This window comes from Podarcis liolepis (genome assembly GCF_965112155.1).
Source record: "Podarcis liolepis genome assembly, chromosome: 7".
Classification (NCBI taxonomy): Eukaryota; Metazoa; Chordata; class Lepidosauria; order Squamata; family Lacertidae; genus Podarcis; species Podarcis liolepis.
The window spans coordinates 31,076,725-31,102,923 of record NC_139561.1 but is presented as its reverse complement, the minus strand read 5'-3'; the positions used below and the strand labels follow the sequence as shown (position 1 = coordinate 31,102,923).

Sequence of the window (26,199 nt, the reverse complement as noted above, 5' to 3'; positions counted from 1 at the left end):
ACCACTGTATTAAAAATATTCAAAAGCACTGGTTACCAAAAAGAAGTAAATACAACATTCCACATTATCTGGACAGGCTTGCCTGAACACAGAAGTCTTTTAAGGAGGCACCAGCTTGATGTCAATCGGCATGGAGTTCCAAAGTGTGGGTGCTGCACCCCAGAAGATCGATTTCTTACAAGGATGGAACTGGGTATTATACAGCACTTTTAACAGCGCCAGTTCCATGGACTGGAGCAGTCAATTGGGCATATGTGGCGTAAGACGATCCCGCAGGTAAACTGGCCCCAAGCTGTTAACTCAGAAAGCTGTTCCTCAGTTGTTGCAATGAAAGAAGTGATTACTTAATTAGCGACGGGGCAACCTCTCTTCAATTCAGTTTGGTTTAATATCTTAAGTAGCAAGTGCACAGATTAAAGCACGTCTAAAAGAGGCAGCAGGGAGGGTATTAAAGGAATCTCAGAACAATAAGCAAGGGAATATAATTTATGCCAGCGGTTCGCAACTATCATTGGCTGGCAATTCAAATAAACATGTGTCTAACCTCAGCAGCTCTTGGCTATGTGCTTAGTACAACAATTATGACTTGGGGTGGGGAGCTTTTGGCCTTGGATTCTATTATTCTGGAATAATCAGGGTGAGGAAGGTCAGTTTTCTTAGTTTGCCAAAGGAGCAGCCCCCTCTGTCACATCAAACTGTGGTGCATCTAAATCCTGCAGCCTGCATCCCGTGAGGAACAGCCCAGGAAGCCCAGAGACAGAGCACAAAGGAAAAAACTCCTTCCTGTTGCTGGTCCCCCAAGCACCTGGAAATCAGAGGTCTCTGGCCAAGGAAGTTCTCTTTAGCCACCCAGGCTGCTAGCCATGCCACACTACTCCTCTTGTGGCTGTGGGCTCCATACACTCAAAGGCTGCAAGTTCTATCCCAGCTGCGGACCACCTGCTTTGCATGTCAAGCTCCATGGTTCAGTCCAAGTGGGGCTGGGGATGCCCCCCAACCGGAAACCCTGGAAAACTGCTGCCAGTCAGTGCAGACAACACTGAGCTAGATGGACCAGTAGTGTCTGACTCAGTATATGAAGCCGCTACTTATGTTCCTATTATTGGAACATATGCATCATGTATATGCAACAGCATGCATCGTTTTCTAAATCTCTACTGTGCCCCTGGCTAATCAAACTGACAGTCCTTTCTCGCAAGGAGGGCTCCAGCTCCTCAGTCGTTTTCGTTGCCTTCTCCAAAGCTTTCCCAGCTCCACGTTATCTTGAGATGGAGCTGATCCAGACCACGGTCTGAAAATTATCCTGGGCATGCTTAAATCCCACTCTGGAATCCGTCTCAGGGGCATTGGGTGAGTATTAGCCGAGAAGGGTTGAGAATGACGCAGCCGCACCCCCCCCCCCTCCTGCCGCCCTAGTCCTTTTAAACAAAACACTCAGCACAAGAGGGACTGTTAATTCTCCTGGGAACCAGCTTAACAAATCCCATTAGAGTTGGCAGTAAGCTGGCTAACCGGATGTGCTATTTTTGGGGGGTGGGCAAGGGGGGAAGCAGAGGGAGGGAGCCTGAATTTCCCACCTTGCACAGCATTTTCTGCATTTCGAAAGGCAATTTTCCTGTATAACCAGGCCTTTGGCCTTTTAGAATGGGTGGGATATTTTTAATGTATTTTTCCTATTGGTTTTAATGTCTCTGTGGGGTGTTTTGCTGTTGGCTTGTGCAAGGAAAAGCAAAATAACTGATAATTATTTTTGCAGTTTTGCAAACCGGGGGCTTATGAGCACCCCTTTAAAAATTATTATTATTAACTAAAAGGGGTGCTCATACACCCCACTTTGCAAAAGGAAACTCTATGAAACTAATTCATAGCCCGTTCATGCACAAGCTGGAAAAAAACAACTTTTTTAATGCTAGGTTGCTTGGACACAGTCCTGACTCACCACAGGCAACCGTGCAAGCAGGTATGGACAAGCCTTGGATATATACAGCATGTGCTGGACCCACACAGAAGGGCAGGAAGACACCGGCACTGTGCGGATAATGTATCCACAAAGCACCTCTGCACAACCAGTCAAACCAGGCTACATGCAGCCCACACATTTACAAGGGCTATTAAGTCCAGATATAACCTCCATAGACAGAGAAATTATACCTGCGGTTGCTGGGGTACAACACCAGGGAAAGGCTGCTGAGGGCCTTTCCCAGAGGCCACTATGGAAAGCAAGGATGCTGAACTAAACAGACCTTCGGCCTGGTCCAGAAAAATAAGAAGCTGCTTTATACTGATACAGGTCATTTGTCCATGTAGCTCAGTACTGTCGGCACTGACCACCAGCGGCAATCCAAGGTATCAGAGATGGAACGTTCCCAGCCCTACCTGAAGATGCTGTTGGGGCTTGAATCTGAGACCTTCTGCACGCAGGGCAGAAGCTATACCACTGGGCTACAGCACCCTTGGGGAAATTGTTGAGGCCTGGGGCACTATGTATCTGTATACTCTGAACCCCTGAAAGAGCAGCTGCATTCTCCTAAGGAGGTCGACTGAACATGCATCAGATGTCCTCCCCACCCTGCTAGCACATCTTTCCCTACCATGAACAAGTTGCCTCCTACAAGACCAGCACAGAGGCCACGTGGCTTTGCCCATCAGATGGTTTGCCCATCAGAGAAACTGCAAGCCATTCATTCATTCCTCCAGCTCTCACCTTCTGTGGGGCGTTGATGACTCCAGTGTTGTAGCCAAACTGCAGAGATCCTAGGACTGCTCCTCCAACAGCCAGCATCAACTGAACCGTCATCTGCTTGGGACGGGGGTGGGGGGGAGAGAAGAGAGAAAACAAGGCAGATTTTTAATCAGCGGGCAAAGCGACAACTTCCGGCACTTGCTCCCCGGGTACCTTCAGACAGCCCCTTGAACAAGGGTTCCCTTAAACCGCACCTGTGAAGTCAAACGTTTGCATCATTCTGCAAGCTGTGGGCAGGGAGTCTGCTTCACTGTTAAACGGTCCTTAATCTCAGAAAGTTCTTCCTAAGGTTTTGTTGCAATCTCCTTTCTTGTCATTTGAATCCATTGGTTTGAGTCCGTCCCCCGTCCCCCCCCCCCCGTCCCCGGAGCAGCAGGAAATAAGCTAGCTCCATCTTCCATGGGACAGCTCTTCACATATTTGTTGAAGGTGGCTATCATATTGTGTCTCATTTTTCCCTGGGCTCGTGTGTTCCATAAGATGGAAAGCAAAGATAAGATTTTAAATTAATAATAATAATAATGATGATGAAGAAAAACGGTCCTCTCAGGATATCAGCTCTGAGATGGGATAGGAAGAAAACAGGCCGCTATTGTTATTCCTCCCTAATGAAAGAGGGCAAAACCGGGCATGGAATCTCTCCAGCAGCTCTTTGGCAAAGCCCCTTCCCCACCTCCTTTCTGGCTAAGCCGAAAGCAACAATTAGGGGCTTGTTTCAAGCTGGAGGTTAACAGGGGCCACCAAGTTTGGACACCAGCCTGATTGTGGAGGTGGGGGTGGAGGTGGAGGTGGGGTTCTCCCTCAGCCGCAACGGGAAAGCAAAACAGGGGCCCTGATTTTCGCAGGCTGAACTAAGCCGCTTTGGGTGCCCAAAGCCCCTTTTCTGTTCCCACCCACGTCACAGTGGCTCTTTGTTTTGGGAGAGTGGGATCTGGGATCCGGCCTTGGCTAATCCCAGATGGTCTCTCTCTCAATTTGGGGTGGGAGGAATTTGAGGAGCCATGTGAACCTGCTTTTAGGACAATCTGGCTATACCCTTAAGCTTTATTGCCGTGAGGTAATGTTCTCTCTCTCTCTCTCTCTCTCTCTCTCTCTCTCTCTCTCTCTCACACACACACACACACACACAAATGCCACATTCACTCCATACACTCAAAGCACGGCAATACCACTTTAAATAGCCATGGTTCTCCCCCCAAAAAAAATAATCCGGGAAGCTATAGTTTGTTAAGGGTGCTGAGAGAGTCATTAGGAGGACCGCACCCCTATTCCCCTCAGAGTGGGTTAATAATCCATCCTCCTTCACAGGGAACTCACAACTTTCAGCACCCTTAGCAAACTGCCAGTTCTGCAGGCAAGGGGCGACATAACTGGGCTCCTGAGCCCCACAGGGGTGCCACAGAAAGAATGGAGTTGGTCAAGGGAGCTGTGGACTCAAAAAGGTTGAAAACCTCTGGATTAGACAGTTGCACCAGGATCTTTCTGGTCAGGGTGGGGGTGTTTGAACCAGGCGCTCTCTCTCTCATCTCTCTCTCTCCCTCAGCTGTCCTCCTCTGATAGTCTAATGCATTTGATCAGCCTTACAGATCTGAATAGAAAGGTTACCAGTCCTTAACCCTACAAGGTCAAATACTGCAATATGGAACGAAAGCTTGTTTTAAGAATAAATGGGCGCTGAACAGTTTGTAGCCCTCATTACGGCCAAACACTCTGATTTCCTCAGTTTCTACATGGTAACACCAAGGTCTGCATTTCCTGGCCAAAATAACAGCAGCTTCCCAACGTTACCATTCTGCATGGCAGGAGAGTGGAGCAGAGATTTCAATGTGGGAGAGCAACGTTCAAATGCCCATTTACAATCTCCCCAAAACAAACGATCCGATTTTGTTACCACCCTGTTACCACATGTTGAAAGCTGCATGTGCTTCTGAGGAATACATATGTTAAGGTTTAATTCACACCTTTTCTTCTTCATTTTCCTGAAATGTATCTCAATACTGCCTGCACTGACTGGCAGTAGCTCCCCAGGGTCTCAAGACAGGAACCTGCCCCAGCTCTAACTAGAGATGTCACTGGAGATGGAACCTGCATGAAAAGCAGCTGCTCTGTTTGCTGAGCTACAGCCCTTCCCAAGATTCCAGATTTTCAAATTTTGCAGGCTTACCTTAAAGGCTCACCACAGCATCCCCAGATATGTTCGTTACTGCTTGATTTTTTGAAAATTTATTTTGCAAAGACAAAAGAATGTTCACCTACATGCTAACTGCAAAGTTCTATGAACCAGGGATGGGCAAAAGGGTCTTTGACTATAACTCCCATCAGCTCCTGTCCTAGCACGGCCAATGCTTAGGGACGAAGACAGACGTGGTCCAGCAACAACTGAGCATCACAAGGTACTCTGTGCTACATCACGTGTTTTATGCCCTTGGAAGTGATAAAAATGCCGCAGCAGAAACTGGCCGGCCGCACCTGGAACCAAGCAGCTGCAGTCTGCTGGGCTAGCATCCAGCTTCTGTTAGTGTTGGTTGCAAAGCTGTCAACCTTCCCTTTTTTGTGGGAAATTCCCTTATTCCAGCGCCGTTTCCCACTGCTTCCCGCTGCTATCCCGGATTGTTAGATATCCCGTAGACTGTCCCCGGGGCAGGTGAGACTGCTGATCCCTTATTTTCGAGGCTGCTGATCCCTTATTTTCAAATCTGAAAGTTGACAGCTATGGTGGGTTGGGTGGCCACATCTCTGGGGCTTCAGGGCTGTCCCTTGTGAACAGAGTGCACCTAGCAAAACAAGGGGAGACCCAGCACAACAAACTCCCAGTCTTTTCTGCCACAGCAGCCCTTGTTACATTCACTGTTTTATTCTGGGTTTATCTGATGTTTTGATGTGTTGCAAACCGCTTTTGAGATTCTTTCTTCAAAACATAAAGCGGCGTAGAAATGAAATGCATAAGATTAATGAATAATATTGGAAAAGTTATAAAGAAAAGCTTTGGGGAAAAAAGAAAGAAGAAAAGAATGGTGAGAACCTTGAGGAGGAGTCACTAATAAGCTTCCAAGGAATCCCAGAACAGTCTGGGAAACCTCTGCCTGCTGCAAAAAAAAACCTGAGCATCTGTAACAGTCCATGATGCTCTGGGAAAGATCATAGGATTGTAGAGTTGGAAGGGACCCTAAGGGTCATCCAGTCCAGCCCCTGCAATGCAGGAATCACAGCGAAAGAATCAGTGACAGGAGCAGAACACATGTTTGTGCCATCTTCCAATGCCCTCGTTTCCCATTTCTCCTCCCTCCACATACTTTTCTCAAATCAGCTTTGGAGGCTCGGGAGTGGGGAACCATAACAAATTTAGGGGAGGGGATGTGTTGGGGGGGGGAGAGAATGTTCCATTGCGCAAGGGCAAATCCGAAACGGGAAACTTAAGAACTGCTTTGGATGCAAGCCCATGTCCGCAAATTAACCCAAACCCGAAGGCTTAGCAAAACCCCAAGGGACCAGCCCCGCAGCGAAGGAGGTTGTCAGAAGGAGCGGGGGACTTAGCTGATGTTCCCATTTCCTGGACCAGCCTTCCATCAAAGCAGGTAGGAAAAGCCTCCTGCTAACTGGCCTCCCCTAATCTCAAAGGCGCCCACACAGCTGTCAGGCCCTGGCAGGAGTTCATAGAAAATCCAGCACAAGAGAACCACAAGCATTGTCCAACATGCTTCCATTCAAACTTGAAAGGAAAAAAAGGGAAAGGGCAGGAATTTTTTTATTATTATTTTTAAAAAACCCTAAACACAACCAAGCTTGCACACCACTCAGGAGGTGTCTGCCAAAATAAGATAACTTGGCATAGCCTACTAACTAAAGGAGAGAGAGAGCTATATAGAAGCATGTCGCTGTGTTTCTATTTCCTCTTTCTTCCACAGAGCTCAAGGCGGTATACAAGATTTTTCCTCCACCCTCAATTTTATCCCTAACAACAACCCTGTGAGGTAGGTTAGGCTGAGAGTAGGCAGTGACTGGCCCAAGGTCACCCTAGGGAGCTTCATGGCCGAGTGGAGATTTGAACCCTGGCCTCCCAGGGCCCTGGTCTGACACTCGTAACAACTATACCACACTGGCTCGAGAAATCAAGACGGGACCCCTGGTTCGAATCTAGCCTCTGCCAGGAGCTCATGCTTCAGTCCTTCCTGACTGCATTATGGGGGCTCATAATTCCAACTTTAAGAGAGGCGTGAGGAGCCCTCCAGATGATGCTGAACCGCAACTCCCATCCTGCCAGGTGACTGGCCATGCTTGCTGGGGCTGATGGGAGCTGTAGTCAGGCAACACCTGGAGGGCCTGCAGGTTGCCCACGCCTGCTTTAAGAGAAATGCACACAAAGCACTTCAAAAGCCACAATGCCTGACTGCCCTTTCCCCAGCAGTATTTTGGTGCTCTGCAAAAACTGTATGTGGAGACAATGAGGACTTGCTCCTTGAGGTTAAAGAGAGTTTTGAAATGTTGTTGCGCCCTCCTTTTTTAACCCTCCCCCCCAGTAGCCTCACTTCTTCAGAGACCAGTCCTTTGGTTCCCTGCTGTTGGACCCGACTCAACCCATCCTCTTGCACTTCTTGACCAGAAGAAAGGGGCAGCACAGTTTTTGGCCTACTGCACTTGGAACTTGCCCTGCCCAGGGACAAATCCCATCCTCTAGCCCCACAATAAAAGGTAAAGGCTAAAGGGACCCCTGACCATTAGGTCCAGTCGTGGCCGACTCTGGGGTTGCGGCGCTCATCTCGCTTTATTGGCCGAGGGAGCCGGCATACAGCTTCCGGGTCATGTGGCCAGCAGGACTAAGCCACTTCTGGCTAACCAGAGCAGCGCACGGAAACGCCATTTACCTTCCCGCTGGAGTGGTACCTATTTATCTCCTTGCACTTTGACGTGCTTTCGAACTGCTAGGTTGGCAAGAGCAGGGACCGAGCAACGGGAGCTGACCCTGTCACAGGGATTCGAACCGCCGACCTTCTGATCGGCAAGTCCTAGGCTCTGTGGTTTAACCCACAGGGCCACCTGCATCCCTTATCCCCACAATAACCCCGTGCAAAAGCAAAAACAGGGACTCTACAGGATGCAGGTACTATTCCCTTCTCCACAAAGCAAGTAAAATTTGTGTGTTTGTGATCTTTGGTTGCCCCTGCTGAGCATCTGAATGGGTCAGTGGGGGAGCAGAAATGACATCATAGTGTTGGAAGGGACCCAAGGGTCATCTAGTCCAACCCCCTGGTTCACAGCGATGGCAGCGACTCCTAACCCGCTGTTCTTTCTTTTCAGAGTCTACTTTTATGAAACAAAAAAATTCATTCTGGTTAAACAGAAAACTTTTAACTGCAAAAAAGGTATGCGTCATACAAACAAACAAACCCATCCCGTGTTAGCACAACAAGTTATTGCAGCTCAGTAGCCAAGGCTGAAATCTAACTTACACTTACTTGGGAGTAAACTCCTTCTGCATCAAAGGGGTTGGGATTGGGAAGCCTGTGCTCCCCCCCCGAACCAATCCAGTAGAAATAAATGTCTCATCCGACACAACCCTATGCCTGTTTGATCAGAAACAATTCCCCCTGTGTTGAGTGGGGCTTAAGGTAAAGTTAAAGGGACCCCTAACCATTAGGTCCAGTCGTGGCCGACTCTGGGGTTGTGGCGTTCATCTCGCTTTACTGGCTGAGGGAGCCAGCGTACAGCTTCCGGGTCATGTGGCCAGCATGACTAAGCCGCTTCTGGCAAACCAGAGCAGGGCACGGAAATGCCATTTACCTTCCCACTGGAGCAGTACCTATTTATCTACTTGCACTTTGACATGCTTTCGAACTGCTAGGTTGGCAGGAACAGGGACCAAGCAACAGGAGCTCACCCCGTCACGGGGATTCGAACTGCCGACCTTCTGATCAGCAAGTCCTAGGCTCTGTGGTTTAACCCACAGCGCAGGTGAAGTGTGTGCCTAGGACTGCAGCCTTGATTTTAGACAGAGGAAGACCTACAGCTGACGCAGTGGGGAAGCAAAATGGAGACACCAAAACAAGGAATACAGTTATGTTGGAAACAGGTGGGGTGAAGGAACTCTTCACTCTTCCCCTCCTAATAATAAAAAAACTCACAATTTATCCAAGGTAAAATTTGTTGGAGGGCGGGAATCACCAGCTAGCTCTGTTCCTGTTTTGGGGGGTGGTTCTCAGGCTGCTCCAAAGCTGAAGTAGTTTGGGGGTGGGGTTGATGGGGATCCACAGAATTGTAGAGTTAGAAGGGAACCAACAGGTCCTTTAGTCTAACCCCCTGCAATGTAGGAATCTCAGCAGGAAAAGCAGAACCAGAAAAAGTAAAATGCAATATTTTTGAGTCCTTCTCTCGCCAGGTGAGAATCCTAAGCAGGAAATCACCATTTAGAGGCTCCATGACGATATCTGCAGAAATTGTGCCCAGCCTGCCTAGCCACAATAAAACAGAAGAATCAGAGCAGTTTGAAACCCAATTTGGGGGCAGGGTGGGGGAGAAGGGACCCCGAATAAATCATCAACCAATCTGGTTCTGATGCCATCTTAAGGCCAAACTGCTTGTCAAAGTTAAACACAAGTGGAGGGGCGGATCAGGATATTGCAGCTGCCTCCTATTTGCATTGGAAAGTTTCCTTCTCAGTGCAAACAGCAACTGCGTAAATCGTGATGTCTGCCGGGAACTGGAGAAGGAGCGAAAAAGGGAGGTTCGCCCTTTCCATACCTGCTCCAGCCTTGATCCCGGTTCTCTCTCCAAACCCACAACTGGTATTTGTCATTAAAAGCAAAAAAACAACAATTCATGCCTACTGCCACTTGCATTAATCTAATAGGAGAGCGTTCCCCCCCGCCCCCCGCTGCCTGCACACAAACTCATCACTGACCGTTCAGACACTTTTTGATTCCTGCCTGAACAAACTCCAGGAAGTCCACAGGGAGGTCAATTTCTTTGATGACACAACCTGTGTGCATTTGCGTTGCAACATACAGAGAGGGACAGGCAGGGACGTTGCTCTAACTACTTTAAAGTTAAGTCAGAGACATGAGCATCAAGGCTCATAGAATGGTAGAGTTTGAAGGGACCTTGAGCGTCATCTAGTCCAACCCCTTGTAACAAGAGAATCTCAGCTACAGCATCTATGACCGATGAGAGGGTCTTAAATTAATGTTGGTGACTTTTTTGTGACGATTTTATTGTTTGGAAGGTTGGTTTGTTTTTTTGTAAAACACTTGGGAGGTCAGTTTGTTTTTTATACAATCAAGCGGTTTATCAATTTTATGAAACGAAATTAATTTTGCGAACTAAATAATCAAACCGCTCCCTTCAATTGCTCACCTGGAATGCAAGGTCCATCTTTCAACTCGACGAACTTACGTCAGCCATGTTCTTTGATTGCAATGGGCCTACTCAGAGCAGCATCTGGTGAGATTCAGTCCCTGAAATTGGGGCAGGATTTCTGTCTGCCTCTGGATCTGCTTGTTTTGTATTTTGCTATTATTGTGGTTGTTACAGTATTTTAGATGTGCTTTTAATTTAAATTACGTTCTGTTCTTTTGTTGGATACCCTGGGATCTATTTGAATGAAGGGTGATTCACAAAAGAGAGATAGATAGATAGATAGATAGATAGATAGATAGATAGATAGACAGACAGACAGACAGACAGGTAGCAGGGTCTGTCCTGCCAATGAGCTTCAGATGGGAGTGCCTGTTGGATCTCTTCCCTGCTCTGGTGTTGTTTCCTTCCAATAAGCCTTTGCTGGAGGAACGGAAGAGGAGCAAGAAAGGTGTTGCAACTGGGAAGCAACAGAATTCGTCCCCACCCTCAAGTTCCACAGCAGATCAATCAACCACTCACTCCAGAGACAGAAGCATCCTAGAAATAAACCCAGGGGAGGCTGCCCATGGCAGCTCTGCATGAGTCCCTGTTCTCAGCAACTGGGTCTGAAGAGGAGCCACACACCTGAATTCTCAGAAGTGAGCCATCTGAGGATGTGCAAGACAGGCAATTTAAACATGCATGCTAGGTTGAAGGAAAATGTTGCTGCATGCTTGCTTTTCTTAGCTTAAAAAATAATAATCTGGCTGATAGGTCCTATTTCAAGATTTTGCACAGGTGTGCATGTGGGGAACTGGTTCACAGATCAAAAACAAAGTGAAACCTCACAACCCAAACTTTGTGCATTCCTTGCCCCCCCCCATCCCCTGCTCCCTGACTGATGAGCACCCTAGGTCATGTTTCATCATCCACCCTTCAGACACCATCATCGCCCGACTCACTTCCTATGACTAAGCATTCTCAACGGACAAAACTAAAGTGCACCAGCTGGTTTATAAAAATGATCACTTGTGTGGCATTTTCTGTTTGCAAAGGAGCTCAGGTGCTTTAAGAAACACCCACCAAGGTGTGCTACAAATTCCTACCATCACTATTTAAAGACACTTGGGACAGTCAAAGTTTGGATTGTGAAAGCAGAGAACTAATTGGCTACTTGCTAATGACAGCAAGATGGAATATCACACACACATGGATAAAGCCACAGTGGAAATTTGGAATGATGAAGTCTAGGTTTCTGACCATGTCAGAAAAGCCAATGCAAATAATGATACTACTACTACTACTAATAATAATAACAATAACAATAATTTTATTATTTGTACCCTGCCCATCTGACTGGGTTGCCCCAGCCACTCTGGGATGCTTTCAGTATATATAAAAACACAATAAAACATTACATTAAAAAGCTTCCCTATGCAAAAAGTTCACTTACTGAGAGGTACCTTTTATCCAGCCGGATTTCACTTTATTTAGTATATAATGAGGGAGAAAAGCCCCCAAATACCCCAGCAAAATACTGAATTTATTAAACTCTTAACAGCAAAAAAATGGCTCCACATTAGGGATCAGTGACCTTGATCTTGGGAATTCTATGCTGCACACGATAGAACATGTGGCAGAGAAACAGAAAAATCAGACATAAGAATGTAAGTGGAGCCTTGCTGGATCAGGCCCACTAAATGAAGAAGCGGCTGGTAGGTCAGAACTTAAACCAGGTTTACTGTAGGAAGTATGAATGGGGATACAGTGGTACCTCAGGTTAAGTACTTAATTCGTTCCGGAGGTCTGTTCTTAACCTGAAACTGTTCTTAACCTGAAGCACCACTTTAGCTAATGGGGCCTCCCGCTACTGCTGCACGATTTCTGTTCTCATCCTGAAGCAAAGTTCTTAACCCGAGGTACTATTTCTGGGTTAGCGGAGTCTGTAACCTGAAGCGTCTGTAACCTGAAGCGTATGTAACCCGAGGTACCACTGTATTTGAGCTACAAGATAGGGATGCAGAACATGTGGCCACCCAGATGTGTCTGGATTACAACTCGCAACATCCTTGACCGCTGGCCAGGCTATAGCTGGAGCTGTTGGGAGACCCACAGCATCTGGGGGGCCACCAGTTGCCCACCTCTCAAATACAGCATCCCGGCTACGAGGTGGGCGTAGATGATCTCACCAACCCTGAGTCATTCAGAGGGGGATCCGAACAAACGACAAGGTGAACAATCCCCTGCAACTTATCCGGAGGAAACAGCACAGCGGCCAACATTGTGGCGGGCTTACAGCTTTGAGATTAGTTTGCGGAGCAACAAAAGCCGCCGGCCGCTATAAATCCCCACCGAGGTGTAGCGTGGGACCGGGCAGGCCAACAACCCGTCTGCTTCTGGTTGTGTAACGGCTATTTACCACAATCACATGCCGGAGCTTTTGCAAAAGACATAATAAGGCCCAGCCAGCCCCTCCTGACAAAGCTTATGACAAAGGATTAGGCCACGTGGAGAAAGCAGCACATAGTCCAACTATGGAACTCACCCTGCCCCCAAAGAGGGCCACCAATTTGAATGGCTTCAAAAGAGGACTGGGCGAATTCAAGTGATAGGGATGCTCTGCCTCTACAAGCAAGGCTTCCGAATACCAGTTCCTGGAAAGCACAGCAAGTGAGGTGTGCTTTGGCGTTCAGTCCTGCTTGCCAGTTTCCCACTGGGGGGGGGGCGTCTCGTCCGCCACTGTGAGAACAGGATATGTTGGACTGGGTGGGCCACTGGCCTGATCCAGCAAGCCCTTCTTCTGTTCTACATATCCATCACGACCAATAAGCCAGAGGCAGTCCTCTCTTCCTCTTCTACCCCGATTGATTTCATCTCATTTATGAATCGCTTCCCAACGTGTTTTAGCATCCTTCCGCGAATCTGTCCAACCCCCTTTTTGAAAGCCAGCATTCCGTCCCATTCACTTAGTACCGTATCCAGAAGTGTTTTCCTTGGTCTGTCCCATAAAAGAATAAAATTAAATTTATTTGCTACCACTTTCTCCTCACCAGGCATAATTTTGTAAGTAGAGCGAGATAAATCGGTCTGGCTCCATCTTATGTCCATTTTGCCTGCACTCATTCAATATCCTGTTCTGTCCTATCGCCACCACAATCCACATTTTTAAAATTTTGAGAAATCTGCACATAGATCAGTATCCATGTGAATGTTTCTCCCAAAATGGTAACACATTTCTAAATACTGTTTCTCTTGAGATATGCAGCACTTTCCTCAAAGCAGAGGACAGCATTGCAAAATTCAAAAAAATATGAAATCTGAAGGATAGACTGTCCCAGGATACTGGGGGCGATAGAGAGTATTTAGACTCCATTTCTACCTCCCAAGCACTCAGCAGGAGTCAGTATCATCTCAGTAATCCTTACAACACCCCCCTGGAAGTCAGACTAGGGTTACCAATACAAACTAGAGATTATGGGAGAGTTGAAAAGTAAGAGCTTTGGAAGGGCGCATTACGAGTTCACAGTGGAAAGGAAGATCTGAACCAGAGTTTTTCTGCTTCGCTGCTCGCTCTCTTATTAGACAGTCCACTGCCTCTAATATCCATCTTGGAAATGTAATGCATTTTATTTCGGCTTTTGGGTGGGGAGGAGGGGCTGCCACCTTCTGCTTGAAGTGTTCACCTAGCGGAAACAGTTAAAAGCACCAAGGAAATATATTTCCTCCCTCTTCCTTGCTCGGGCAAGGAGGGGGGGAGGGAGGCCACGGAAAGAAGATTAAGTGGGGGACTCATTTTGCTCTCCGAGACCAACACCTCCCTCCTTCGTCCCCCTTCGTCCCCGCCCCCCGCCCCCCGGGACGTGCAAAGGGTCATGTACACACCCGTTAGGTTCCTCAGCCCAGCTCCTGCCTACAGATTACCCACGACACTGGACAAGGCTTATGCATTTGTACACCTCCCCCAGTACGAACTGGACTCCTCACTAACTAAAAGAGAGAGAGAGCTCTGACCTCAGATCTCAGGTTGCTGGGGGCTCGTCCCCCCACAGCCAATCAGGACGCTGATCCTGCGCATGGCCCTCCCTTCCCCCCTTGTAATCCAGAGCATCATGTTCACCTTTCGCCCACATTCGCTGGGCTGCTTCTGCCTGTCAGCCCCCCCTCCCGTCCCGCCAGGCGGACATGCCAGCAGCACCCTCCCCAATGGAGGAGTGGGGGTGGGGGAGGGGGAGGAGAGAAAGGGGCCTCCCCATTTCAGGAGGGGGGAGGGAAGTATGGCAAGATGCATCTACTTTGAATATGCCCAAATGCCAGAAGCAACCGGAAACAAGCACATTCTCCCATCAGGAGGGGTGAAGGCCTATCCCGTCGCAAAGACTCGCTCTTGCCAGGGTACAGACCCTCCCCGCCCCCAAAATTCAGGAGCTTAACAACATGGCTCAAGTTAGAAACCTTTTGTCATTTGCTTTCCAGACAGAAGCTTGCACAGGCAGAGCAAAAGGCTGGGGAACTGGAGCAGTGACGTCTGACAACTTAGAGGCAGGGAAGCAGCTAAGTTCCTAGTGGGGGGGCGGGAATTACTGCTGCTACATCAGGTCCTCCTTGCAGGCTTCCCTTTGGAACACTTGGACTGCCACCGCATAGCTGTCAACCTTCCCTTTTCGTTGCGGGAAATTCCCTTATTCCAGCGCCGTTTCCCGCTGCTTCTGCGGATTGTTAGAAATCCTGTAGACTGTCCCCGGGACAGGTGAGGCTGCTGATCCCTTATTTTCAAATCTGAAAGTTGACAGCTATATGCCAGCGTGAGAACAAGATCCTGGACTGGTTGGGCCACTGGCCTAATGCAGGGTCTTCTCACGTTCTTAAAAGGCTTCGGGACCAACTCAGCTCAAATTCAGCTGCTTCACACTGCTGGAGGTGCAGCCTCAAGCAGACCTTTTTCTTTCAGCAATCGTTTTAAATTAAATTGCATTATGGATCTTGTGATTTTACCTGTGGGGTTTGTGGTTGTTGTTCATTAAACACATTATATCCTTTTGAGTGTTAAGATTGTTTTATTGATCTTACATAAAACTCTCGAACTATCTATGGTGACAAGTGGCTTAGGGATACAGTATTATCAATCAATCAATCAATCAATCAATCAGCCAAATGGCCCCAACCTGGAGAAAACAATGCCTGCGGATCTCACTTTCCATCAATTATGTGATTTTAAAAAAAGAAAAGAAAGATTAGAAACATGCCTTACGTCCAGAAATGCTATTATAAAATTGACCTTTCATCTACAGCACAAGATCTGCACCCTCCCACCCAAAAAATTCCTTCCTTGCCCCAGGTATAGTGTTGCCAACTAACCAGAAAAAGAGACGCTGTGAGCTGCTCTTGTGCCTTTTAATAGCATGAAGTATCATCATCTGCCAAATGTCTAGAGATCAGGCGTTAGAGAAGCAACCCATTCACTGTAAAGAAAAACACTTTCCTAATCCAGATCAAGTTGGTGTTAAAGGGTTAGAGCAACTGCAGCCAAACCAGAAATTGGCAACCCAGATCTCAATCAGGACTGCCATTTTGGATTTCAACACCAAGGGAGACAAGATGTTCAGCTGGGCTTCTTGGATTGTTCAATATTAATTTGCTTTTTAAAAGAAGAAGTGTACTTTAAGGAGATTTGTCATGGGTTACTTTGCTATACCTGATCATCACTATAGCAATGACATCAGTGCAGGATACGTCCCTTTGGTGCAAATGCTTAGTACACAGACCCACTGAATTGCAGGATAATCATTGCACACAGTCTTGTGTCTATGCAGAAGTAAGCTCATTGTATCCAGTGGGGCTTACTCCCTAGTCAGAGGGTCCAGGATTTCAGGCTTAGGGTGTGTTTTGTGGTGGAGAGGGAGAAACAGGCCTACTGCCTTGTCTAAGCTCCTCCATCACCCCTACCTTGAGTGCTCACTGTCTGGGGTTTCCTATTCCACCGTAATGAAATTTTCTTTATATTTACCCCCCCCCTTTTTTTTACTCTTCTGCCTAGATCAGACTTGCAAGGAGCGACTCGCCTCTTCGCCTACTGCGCAAACTCAGAACCACCAGCAGAAAATTTCCATGAACCAAAAGATGCTCCTTTTCGGATGGAAAAACCCCAGAAAAGGCCCCGCGCCCCCCTGAGCAATTGTTTTTAAACTGGTGCAGGATATCTGGAGCCCAGAGGAATCCTGGAGAGCAGCAAAGCGTATCATGATAACAAATGCATTTTGTCAATATTTATTATCCCCATCCTTTCCAACAATGATCCGGGACCAACTCCCAGTGACCCGGGTCTGGTCTAGAGGGGTCTTTGTCCAGGAGATCAAAGGCTGCCCCATTGTGTCCCAGGCCTCTTTGATGAAGGAGCAGAAGAAAAAAGAAGGAACGCCGCCCCCCGCCTTCTTCATAAATTGTTGTTTTAATCCTATCGGCTTCCGAAATTTTTGGCCTGGGGGGAGCAGAGAAGGAAGCGGACCACGAAAGTGCCCCGCTTGTGAGCTTCTCCATCCTTCCCCTGCAGGACGAGCGCAGTGGTGTGCTCCCAGCTGTCACGTCCCACATTCCTGTTCCAAATCCACACCTTATGAGCAACTCAGCCCGTGGCGCTGCCAAGATTCCAGCCCAGCTCTTCCCTGCCGCCACCCTCGCCCCTGCTGACTGTGTCATCAGCAATCAGGGTTCCATCGGCAGCCTTGTGACCAGTCTCTGCACACAAGGGGGGCGGGGGAGACACACCACGGCATGGAAAGGAAGCAATTGACAACCCTCTTGCACAATTTAAATCTTTCAAAGCATCCTGACCCAGAAACATTGGATCACACATGAGCAGGGTTGCCTCAAATGCCCTGTGATGTGGGTGAGGCTGTGTCTTGGGCCGGTCTTCCGCCTTTGGAAGCCTAAAGCAGGAACATTTTTTGCAAGCTTCATTTATCAGTGCGATTGGGCCATATGCAGGCTCTATGAATGGAAAGTGGAGACGCTATAGGCGCTTTCTCTTATTTGTTTATTTTCTTAATGGAGAAAAATCTTCAATGAAAATGAATAATAATACAGTGGTACCTCGGGTTAAGAACTTAATTCGTTCCGGAGGTCTGTTCTTAACCTGAAACTGTTCTTAACCTGAAGCACCACTTTAGTTAATGGGGCCTCCCGCTGCCACCACGCCGCCAGAGCAAGATTTCTGTTCTCATCCTGAAGCAAAGTTCTTAACCCGAGGTACTATTTCTGGGTTAGCAGAGTCTGTAAACTGAAGCATATGTAACCTGAAGCATGGCAAGTATGTAACCCAAGGTACCACTGTAATAAAAAACTTAAGCAGGAAGAGAAAGCGTTTGCATTTCAGGATAGCAAATGGACCTGAGAGACCCTTTAGCTACAGAAAGATAAATGGCTCAATGGGTTTGCCTCTATGGCAGCAGAAATGAAGAGCAATAGCAAATGCCCCTTTATTAAAAAGGGAGATGGCCCCATAAGAGTCGGACCACGTCTGCAGAGACACGGGTTTAAATCCTCACTCCTTCTTGGGCCAGTCACACACACTCAGCAATACCAACTTTATGGGATCAGTGCAAGGATAAAAGGCAGAAAGGAAACTGTATGTGCTGCTTTCGCTCCTTGGAAGCAAATGTAATTAAAACGATGAGTGAGTCTGCGGTTACACACAGGCTTTGAATGGAGAGAGAGCCCTGGGCTCAATTTCTAGCAATTGTCACTGAAGTGTCTTCAGTTAACAGAGCTGAAAAGGGCCTTGTAAAGCAGGGGCGAGGATCTCTCAGATGTAGCTGGGACTCGAACTCCCATCACCTCTGGTGACTTGGACAGGGCTGCTGGCGCTTGTAGTCCAAAAAACATCTGGAGGGCTACAGGATACCCGCCACAGCTGGAAAGCCACCACCAGCCCCTTGGTCTGACTTGGGAGAAGGCAGCATCATAGTTCAGAAGGCAGCCCTATTGAATTGCATGCAGGTTACATGTCTAGCACAAGCCTGCAACTTCATCTAGATAGCCCTGGGAATCTATGTGCTGCCTACCCTAATAGTCAACAAGTGAAGGCACATGGGCTAAATCCAGCCGCTTGACTTGCCAATATAAGGACTGCCTTATACTGAGTCAAACCTTTGGTCCATCAAGCTCAGTGCTGTCTACACTGGCTGGCAGCAACTCTCCAGGGTTTCAAGCAGGGGACATTCCCAACCCAACCTAGACTGAACCTGGGACTTTCTGCATGCAAAGCCACGATTCTTCCCCACAGTAAACCCAGAAAACCACAGTAAGCAGTAAGGTCTTCGCTTGCAGCGGAGAAACAAAACTGAGACCTCAGGTCCAAACAAAGCAGGCCTGCTGCATTATACAAAATGAAAACAAGTATACCAATGTACTTTTTTAAAAAAAGGCAGACGGAAAGCATAAAACTAAGGAGCAGGATAAGACAAAATTGCAATAGAAACGGCACCTAACGAAAGGATTTGCCAGCATCCTAAATCCAGGCTCGGAAGGAAATAAGCAGCCAATTCAACTCTTTTAGAACAGGCATAATGCGAGATGCCCATCAAAATTCTGGTAGGGAAAGACCTGCCAAAAAAGTTGAAAAACATCTTCATGTATGCGACAATGGCCGCGAGAGTTCTGGTAGCACAAGGATGGAAGACTGAAGAAACCCCAAGTAAAGAATCATGGCAAGAAAAATTGATGGACTATGCAGAACTGGCAAAACTGACATATAAGCTACGGGACAAGGATAACTGTGACTTTAAGGAAGAATGGGAACCCTTTACAAAGTATCTGAAGAGGCAACAAAGCGAACTGGACTCCTTGGCAGGTTTTGAATAAACATTCACAAACTTTTTATTGACAATAATCAGCTAAATAGTTTGAGGATCTATACAACTTTGTAACATGCAGAAAACAGCATTCTTAGAGAAACCAAAGACTGGAACTGAGGGAAGTCGGGGGGTGGATTGGGTTGGGGGGGGAGGAAAAATGGGGGGGGGGAAACAAGGATGATATGTTTTTGGATAATATGCCTTGTTATAATTTTGAATAATTTTTTTTAAAAAAAAAATCTGGTAGCAGCGGTCTGCCCCGGTGGAATTAATATCTGCCTGCCACACCAGGGCTTCCCTCTCTCTTAGGAATCACCTGTGACCTCGTCTTGGTCAGGGTGAGCTGAAAGCATAAGGGAAAGTAACCAGAAGATGGGGTAGCTCCTAAGTAACTGCTTCAATTGCTTTTGCCTGCTCTCTCCTTTTGAGAATTAGAAACCGGGCCAGCCCTACCGTTAGACAATCGCATTAGGTGGCAGGCACTTGTGGGGAGCTGGAGGACAGAAGCAGCAGCCATAGCTCTTGAGCCCTGTGGTCATTCCCCTCTGTTAGAGATCAGGGCTGTGTGCACCCCCTCAGCTCCACTCAGGTATAATGGAGGGTATTATCCCATTGGGGCATCTCTGTTGTGATGGATATGCAAGATAGGGGTCCAAGTCCACAGCCTGTGAGCTTTGTTGAGTTGCCATCTGTCAAGCCTGCCTATCTCACAGGGTTGTGGAGAAAGCTTCCTCCCGAAATTTCATGTCAGGAGTTTACCTGCCCTATAGTTCAAACCCTGCACTACAGCTCATCTTCAGGCATCACACAGTAGGATTTCTGCTGTTTTATGTCAGTCGTTGCCAGGATACTGACACTCCCCAAATGTAACCCGTGAAAGAACTCAGTTCCAGTTTAGAAACTAGTCTCCTGCCTGAGATCTCCATAAGCCAGTGGTGTCCAAACATTTTTCAAAGAGGGCCAGATTTGATGAAGTGAAGGGCCGTGAGGGCCGGCCAAAGGGCCAATCAAAGTTGTTGACTTTTTTAAGGATTGAAGTGGTTGGCCTTTCTTTATGATTTTACCCCATAGTTGTTGAACTTTTTTTAGGATTGAAGTTGTTGAGGTTTTTTTAGGATTTTACCTCAGGAAATAAACTGCTACAGGGGCCGGATTGATTAAACCGACCGGCAGGCTGGATTAGGCCCCCAAGCCAGACTTTGGACATGCCTGCCGTAAGCCAACAGAAACCGAGAAATCCACTGTTGACTCAAATGCATTATTGGCAGGGATCATAGGAGCCAACTCCTAGGAAACGTGGGGGCTTTGGCCCCCACAATAAAATATTTGAGGGGGCTGAACAAAGTTGATGGGTATTCCCATTCAAACGGTGTGTGTGTGCACTTTGTCATGTGATTGATTATGTGGTGCGGGGCTTACCTGGGCCCCCCACAATATTTTATTCAAGTCGGTACCCCTGGCAGCAATCCAATGGAACATTTGTTTGGAAGCTGTACGCCAGCTCCCTCAGCCAGTAAAGCAAGAAGAGCGCCACAACCCCAGAGTCATCCACAACTGGACCTAATGGTCAGGGGTCCCTTTACCTTTTACATATACATTGCAAGGGGTAGACCTGATGACTCTCTACAATTTTAAGTTTCTATACTGTAGGTCTACTTCTCAAACTGTGGAGATTTGGGCTGAAAAGTGGATGGGAGACCGCCCAACAGCAATATCCCTGCTGCTTTCATCTCTTTGCAGGACAAGCAGCGTATTTGGTGTAACAAACATATTAGGTCACCCATTTCACAGACAGAGAACTGAGGCCAGGAATATAGGTGGGAGTTAGACCTCAACATTCGAAAGGTGAGCACCACAGATGATTCTTGAGCAGAATTTTTTCCCCTACAACACCACGCTGAAGAACAAGTGTGAGATTCTAGGAAAGCTCTCTTTTTCATTAGTGACAGGGACAATAAATTGAAAAATAAAGATGAAACGCTTAAAGCATCATTACAGATCAATGATAGGGAAAGCGAAAGAAGCCGAGGTAGCAAGCCTATACATGCTTACCTGGGAGTATAACCGTTTGAGCTTAATAGGGCTAAACTTTTTATAGGATTGCATTGCACAATTTCTAAAGAAATTTGCAACTGGCTGCCACATAATCCAAGTTCATTAGCGATGGAAAGGACATTCCTAACCCAAGCTCAATGTTCGTTTTAGTGCTGAGGTTTCACCCTCCATTAACCGAAATGTACGAGACAATTTTTAAACACAAAGCCATTCATTTTAAAGAATGATTAAACATCTCTCTATTACTCCTGGGGAGGAATGTCTGCAGATATTGCACAACTGTCATTTCCTAGATAGGAAATGTTGCAGAACAGGTATGTTTGACATTTTGAGAGGAGAAAAAGTCCAATTACAGACACATCAGTCTGGACACTTGCAGACATGTACACCGTAAAAGCAGAAACGCACCCTGAACTTAACTGTATTTTAACTGGTTTTCAAGAGGAGGATTTCGGAGAATATAAAATGTGATTGTGTTTAATCAAAATATATTCTGCTGGATCTTCAAAACAGAAACTAACCAAGTTACAATGTGTGGCGGTACATGACAGGCAATCCCCACAAAAAGAGGGATGGGATTTAAAAAGTGAAAACAATCCAGTTATCCCTCCCCCTTGTGTGCCTTGTAAGGAATTTTAAAATGATTTCAGAGTCTAAAAAAATATTTCTAATATAATGTAATAGAAGGCAACATTTTACAGATTAACAACAACAGCATAGCCCTACTGATATTAATGGACCTAAATTAGTCATGCTCACCAGTTTCAATGTGTCTAGTTAGAGAACAGCTAACATGGGACCAAACCTATCTGTAAACTCAGGGGAGAGAGTACAAAAAAACAGAACCGTCTGCCAATAAAGGTACGTGTGAGAAATAGATTACTTGTTCCCAAAATAAAAAGTAAGCCTTACTAAAACACTAGACTGATGGTGTGATCCACAAGCCAGTTAATCTCACCAAAGTCACCATGACTAGCAGACTGCCTGACTTATTTACTCTAAGGCTGCAAGCCTATACCTTGGAGTAAAAGCCCCACTGAACTTAATGGGGCTGACTTCTGAGCAGACATGCAGAGGAGAACATTAAGCTCAATGGGATTTACGAGCAGCACAAAATTGCAGCTGAACCATGCAGACCAAACACAGTTCTTTCCTATCCGTAAGCCCCATTGAACCTATTGGAATTTAAACACCAAAGGAGAAAACATGCATAGGGGGCAGGCATGGGCATAGCCAAGATGGGCTGCCCCCTAACAAAAATCCTGGCTACACCCCTGGGGACAGGTTACACAGTGCGCTTCCTTGCGAATAAGACCCAATGCACATAGTGCAACTTACTTCTGAGTCAACATGCCTATAGGCTTGTTGGGTGTTTAATCCCAGGTCTACCCCAATCCCATACAAATTCAGGGGTGGGGTCCTCAGATTTAAGAGCTGGAGTGATGTTGGTAAGTGTAGCTGGATCTTCAATACTTCCCAGAGACCAGCCTTTCTCAATCTTGGGTACCCAGATGTTGTTGGACTACAACTCCCATCATCTTGCTAACTAGGAATGATGGGAGTCGCTGTCCAACAACATCTGGGGTCCTAAGGTTGAGAAAGGCTGCACTAGACTATTTCCCCTACCCTACCCTGTCTTATTTCTGGTACCTGAGCTCAGAGCCCCTCTGGCTGGGAAAATCAGCTCTCCTCCATTTCACCTGCCTTTATACAGCAACGCAGGTGGCGCTGTGGGTTAAACCACAGAGCCTAGGACTTGCTGATCAGAAGGTCGGCGGTTTGAATCCCCGCGACGGGGTGAGCTCCCATTGCTAGGTCCCAGCTCCTGCCCACCTAGCAGTTTGAAAGCACGTCAAAGTGCAAGTAGATAAATAGGTACCACTCTGGCGGGAAGGTAAACTGCGTTTCCGTGCGCTGCTCTGGTTCGCCAGAAGCGGCTTGGTCATGCTGGCCACATGACCTGGAAGCTGTACGCCGGCTCCCTCGGCCAATAAAGCGAGATGAGCGCCGCAACCCCGGAGTCAGTCACCACTGGACCTAATGGTCAGGGGTCCCTTTACCTTTACCCTGTCTTATTTCTGGTACCTGAGCTCAGAGGCCCTCTGGCTGGGAAAATCAGCTCTCCTCCATTTCACGTGCCTTTATACAGCAACTAAGTACAATGCATCTTCTGAGCCTTAAGCTGCAACCTCGTAGTGTACACTTTCTGGGTAGTCCCACTGAACCCAGCAGCATTGCAATTTCAAATAGACACACGTAAGACTGAGCACCAGAACTGGTTTGCAAATCCTCACACACTGCTAGTTCTGGATTTTGCCTGTGCAGAGCCGCACACAACTCAATCCAAGCACCCTGAGTTTGTGGGCTTGCATTACTAGTCAGCTGTGGCTGCTTCTCCTTTTTGCAAATATCACTGTCCAACATCTCAGATAGCCAATATGATGAAGTTTGCCAACCTGCTGCCCTCTGGATATTTTGCAGCCTGGCAAAGACTGGGACAGAGGCTAAAAGACTGGACAGGAAACATCGTGGGTTCATTTATTGTATCTTCTGCTTTATGCTCACAACAGCCCCGGCAAGGCAGGTCATGGTCAAGATAAAGCCAGGGTTACAACATCACCCATGAACTTCCCAGGAGAGCATGATTTGAACCAGCGTCTCTCCTGTCCTGGCCTAACCATTTAACCAACACACCATGTCCTCTGCGTAACTTGAGCCCAGACAATTGCAGGGTTGTTGTAGAATAAAATAACCCCAGATAAGTGACATACACTAGCCTGATGACCTTGAAGGATGGAATGCACTTTTTTTGTTTAAAAAAATGTAATTTAGGAAATAAAGCGGAAACTGATGCACACAGTCAAATATTCCAGCTTCTCAATCACGGCATCATCAACAAAAGTTGCCATTTCTCCCTGTTACAGAGGCTGCAGATTTTCTGACAAATTTCCAGCTGACTGTTACAATCATAGTGGGCTGTCCCAGACTCAGGGGTTTTTGGAACACCTTCTGCAGCCCCAAAAAGGCACTTGAACCCTGTTTAATAGGGAACACAAGCACACAAAACTTTGCGAATTGCACCCCATTAATGAATAAACCAGTCACAGAATATTGACAGGCGTAAAGTTGCCAAACATCAGGATAGCTTTAAGAAGTCCTCATAAATGATACAGGTGTCCCCCCAATTTCTTTTCATTCTTTTCTCTTCTTCAGTTTCAGAAAAATATAGATCTACTGCACATCAATAAACCTGTTCAGTGTGTTGCCAAGAGTTTTGCATCCAAACACAAAATTTCCATTCAGTAGAGGAAAATTTAGACGCTGAAGTAGAGACAAAAGGTGGAACAAATTATTCTCTGTGGAGGTGGGAGCCCCTCAAGCTAAGAGCGGGCTAACAACACACACACACACACACACACACACAGGCTCCAAACCAAAAATTTCCACTCTGCCTCACCACCCACTCAGATCCGGGCAGCAAAGGAGGAAAAGGCAAAGTTGGACTTTCCTGCATTTTTGTCCAATGTTAAGAAGGCTGCCTTTATTTATGTTTCCTTATTTCACCACCTTCATCCTGATGTGTTCCCCCCCATCCCATTTAAGCACAAGGCCCTGAAACCAAAAACCCCATTTACAACCATTGTTTGAATCGGAAGCAGAGGCGGGACATGAACGCTGCCATTCAAGCCATCACCCTAAAAACTCAAACAAATTCCGTGGGGGGGGGGAGGAGTGGGGAAGAGAGCGGACCCATTTGGTTTCCAGTGTAGAGATTGCCCCCCCCCCCAAAAAAACCCAGTCCCTCTAAAACCAAAGGAAAGCCGATTTAAATATCAAAACAGCCGAAACCCCGGAGACAAAGGACACCCTCCCAGGAGCCTTTTAAAGGAAGTAACACTTTTTCTCCATCAGTGGTTCGTTGCTGATTTTTTGGAGGGTAGGGAACAGTTATTTTGAACTTCAGCCCTTCCTCGACTTGCTTGAGAGTATTATGGGTTGCCCCACGGCCAACCATTTGGAAAGCGACATGATGCAACGGGAGGCAACGGGGGCGGGGGAGAGGAGCCCGAGCGGTGGCGGGACAGCCTGGTGGGGGCGGGGAGCAGTAGTAGGCACGGCACGGCGTTGCAGCGCGCTCCCTCCCACGTCGCCTTGCCGGCTTCAGCCACACGGGGGAGCCGCTGCCAACCGGCTTTCTCCGGAGGGGTCTAGCGGTCCGGCGCGCGCGCCCGCTCGCTATGGAAGCCCCCCGCCCCCGATCGCCTGCTTGGACGCCAGGAAGGCGCGGGGATCGGGGGATCCGTGACGCGGGAGGGATTCCCGGGCAGAGACCCGGGGAAAGAAAAAGAGGGAGAGAGTTGGAGAGGCACCGCGCGCTCACCTTGCCGCCGCCGGACTCCATGGCGCTGCGCCGTGCGCCCTCGTCGTGCGCTCCGTCTCTCCAAGTGCCCGTCGAGCTCCGCCGCGCTGCTGCTGCTTCTGGGCTCCTCGGGGCTGGCTACTTCCAAGCCTGGCTGGCTGGCTAGCGGGGTTGGCTGGCTGGCTGCACGCTCCTTCGCTCGCTCGCTCTCGGCGTCGTCGTCCCCGCCAAGCTCCCGTCCGTGGTGCGGCTCTCCAAAGTGGCCGCGCGTCGTGCCTCGCCTCCTTCTCCTTGTCCCGGCCCGGCGCGTGGAAGCTGCTTAAGTGACGGCGTGTGTGTCACGCAGGCCCGCCGCGGATTGGCTGGCCCGGCCGGGAGGTGTGTCGGGGGTGTGTGGGGCCGCTTCCCGAGGAAGCGGAGCCGAGATGGGGCGGGGGGCGCCTCCCGCGTCCTGCGTGAGAAACTGCAAGGCAGAGATGGCGAGGGAGCCGGACGCAAAGGAAAGCGGCGGGGGCGCGCGCTCCGGAGGCTCCTCTGGCCCGCGCAGCTCCGAAAAGAGAGCAGGCGAGGCGAGGGGCAAGGAGAGAAGAAAGCACATTTTAAAGCACATTTTAAGGAAAACGCTTATTTTAAAAGCACTTTTTTTTTTAAAAAAAAGCACATTTTTACTTTAATTAAAAATCCCACATGCGCGCCTAAGAGAGAACATCGTCGGCATGACGTTGTTGCTTTACTGGTTTTAGGCAGAGTTTCGCTTTAAACGGTCCAGTTATTTTCAGACCTTGTGCCGCGTAGAGGATTTTGTTTTCTTTCAGAAATATTGAGCGTTATATAAGCAGTGGAACTATTAAGCGTTGCGCCTT

At 47.8% G+C, this 26,199-nt stretch overlaps 1 protein-coding gene across 1 annotated transcript in view; it reads right to left on the bottom strand.

Moving 5' to 3' along the window:
• The window catches only part of SLC2A1 (solute carrier family 2 member 1), a 41,012-nt gene extending 15,323 nt beyond the window's left edge, over positions 1-25,689 (bottom strand). The window contains exons 1-2 of the mRNA XM_083513085.1: positions 25,358-25,689; positions 2,705-2,797 (exon numbers count right to left, since the gene is read on the bottom strand). Of these exons, the coding sequence (XP_083369211.1) occupies positions 2,705-2,797; positions 25,358-25,378 (114 nt within the window). The 5' untranslated portion in view covers positions 25,379-25,689. The remainder of the gene's footprint in view (positions 1-2,704; positions 2,798-25,357) is intronic.
• Positions 25,690-26,199: the final 510 nt, after the last annotated feature.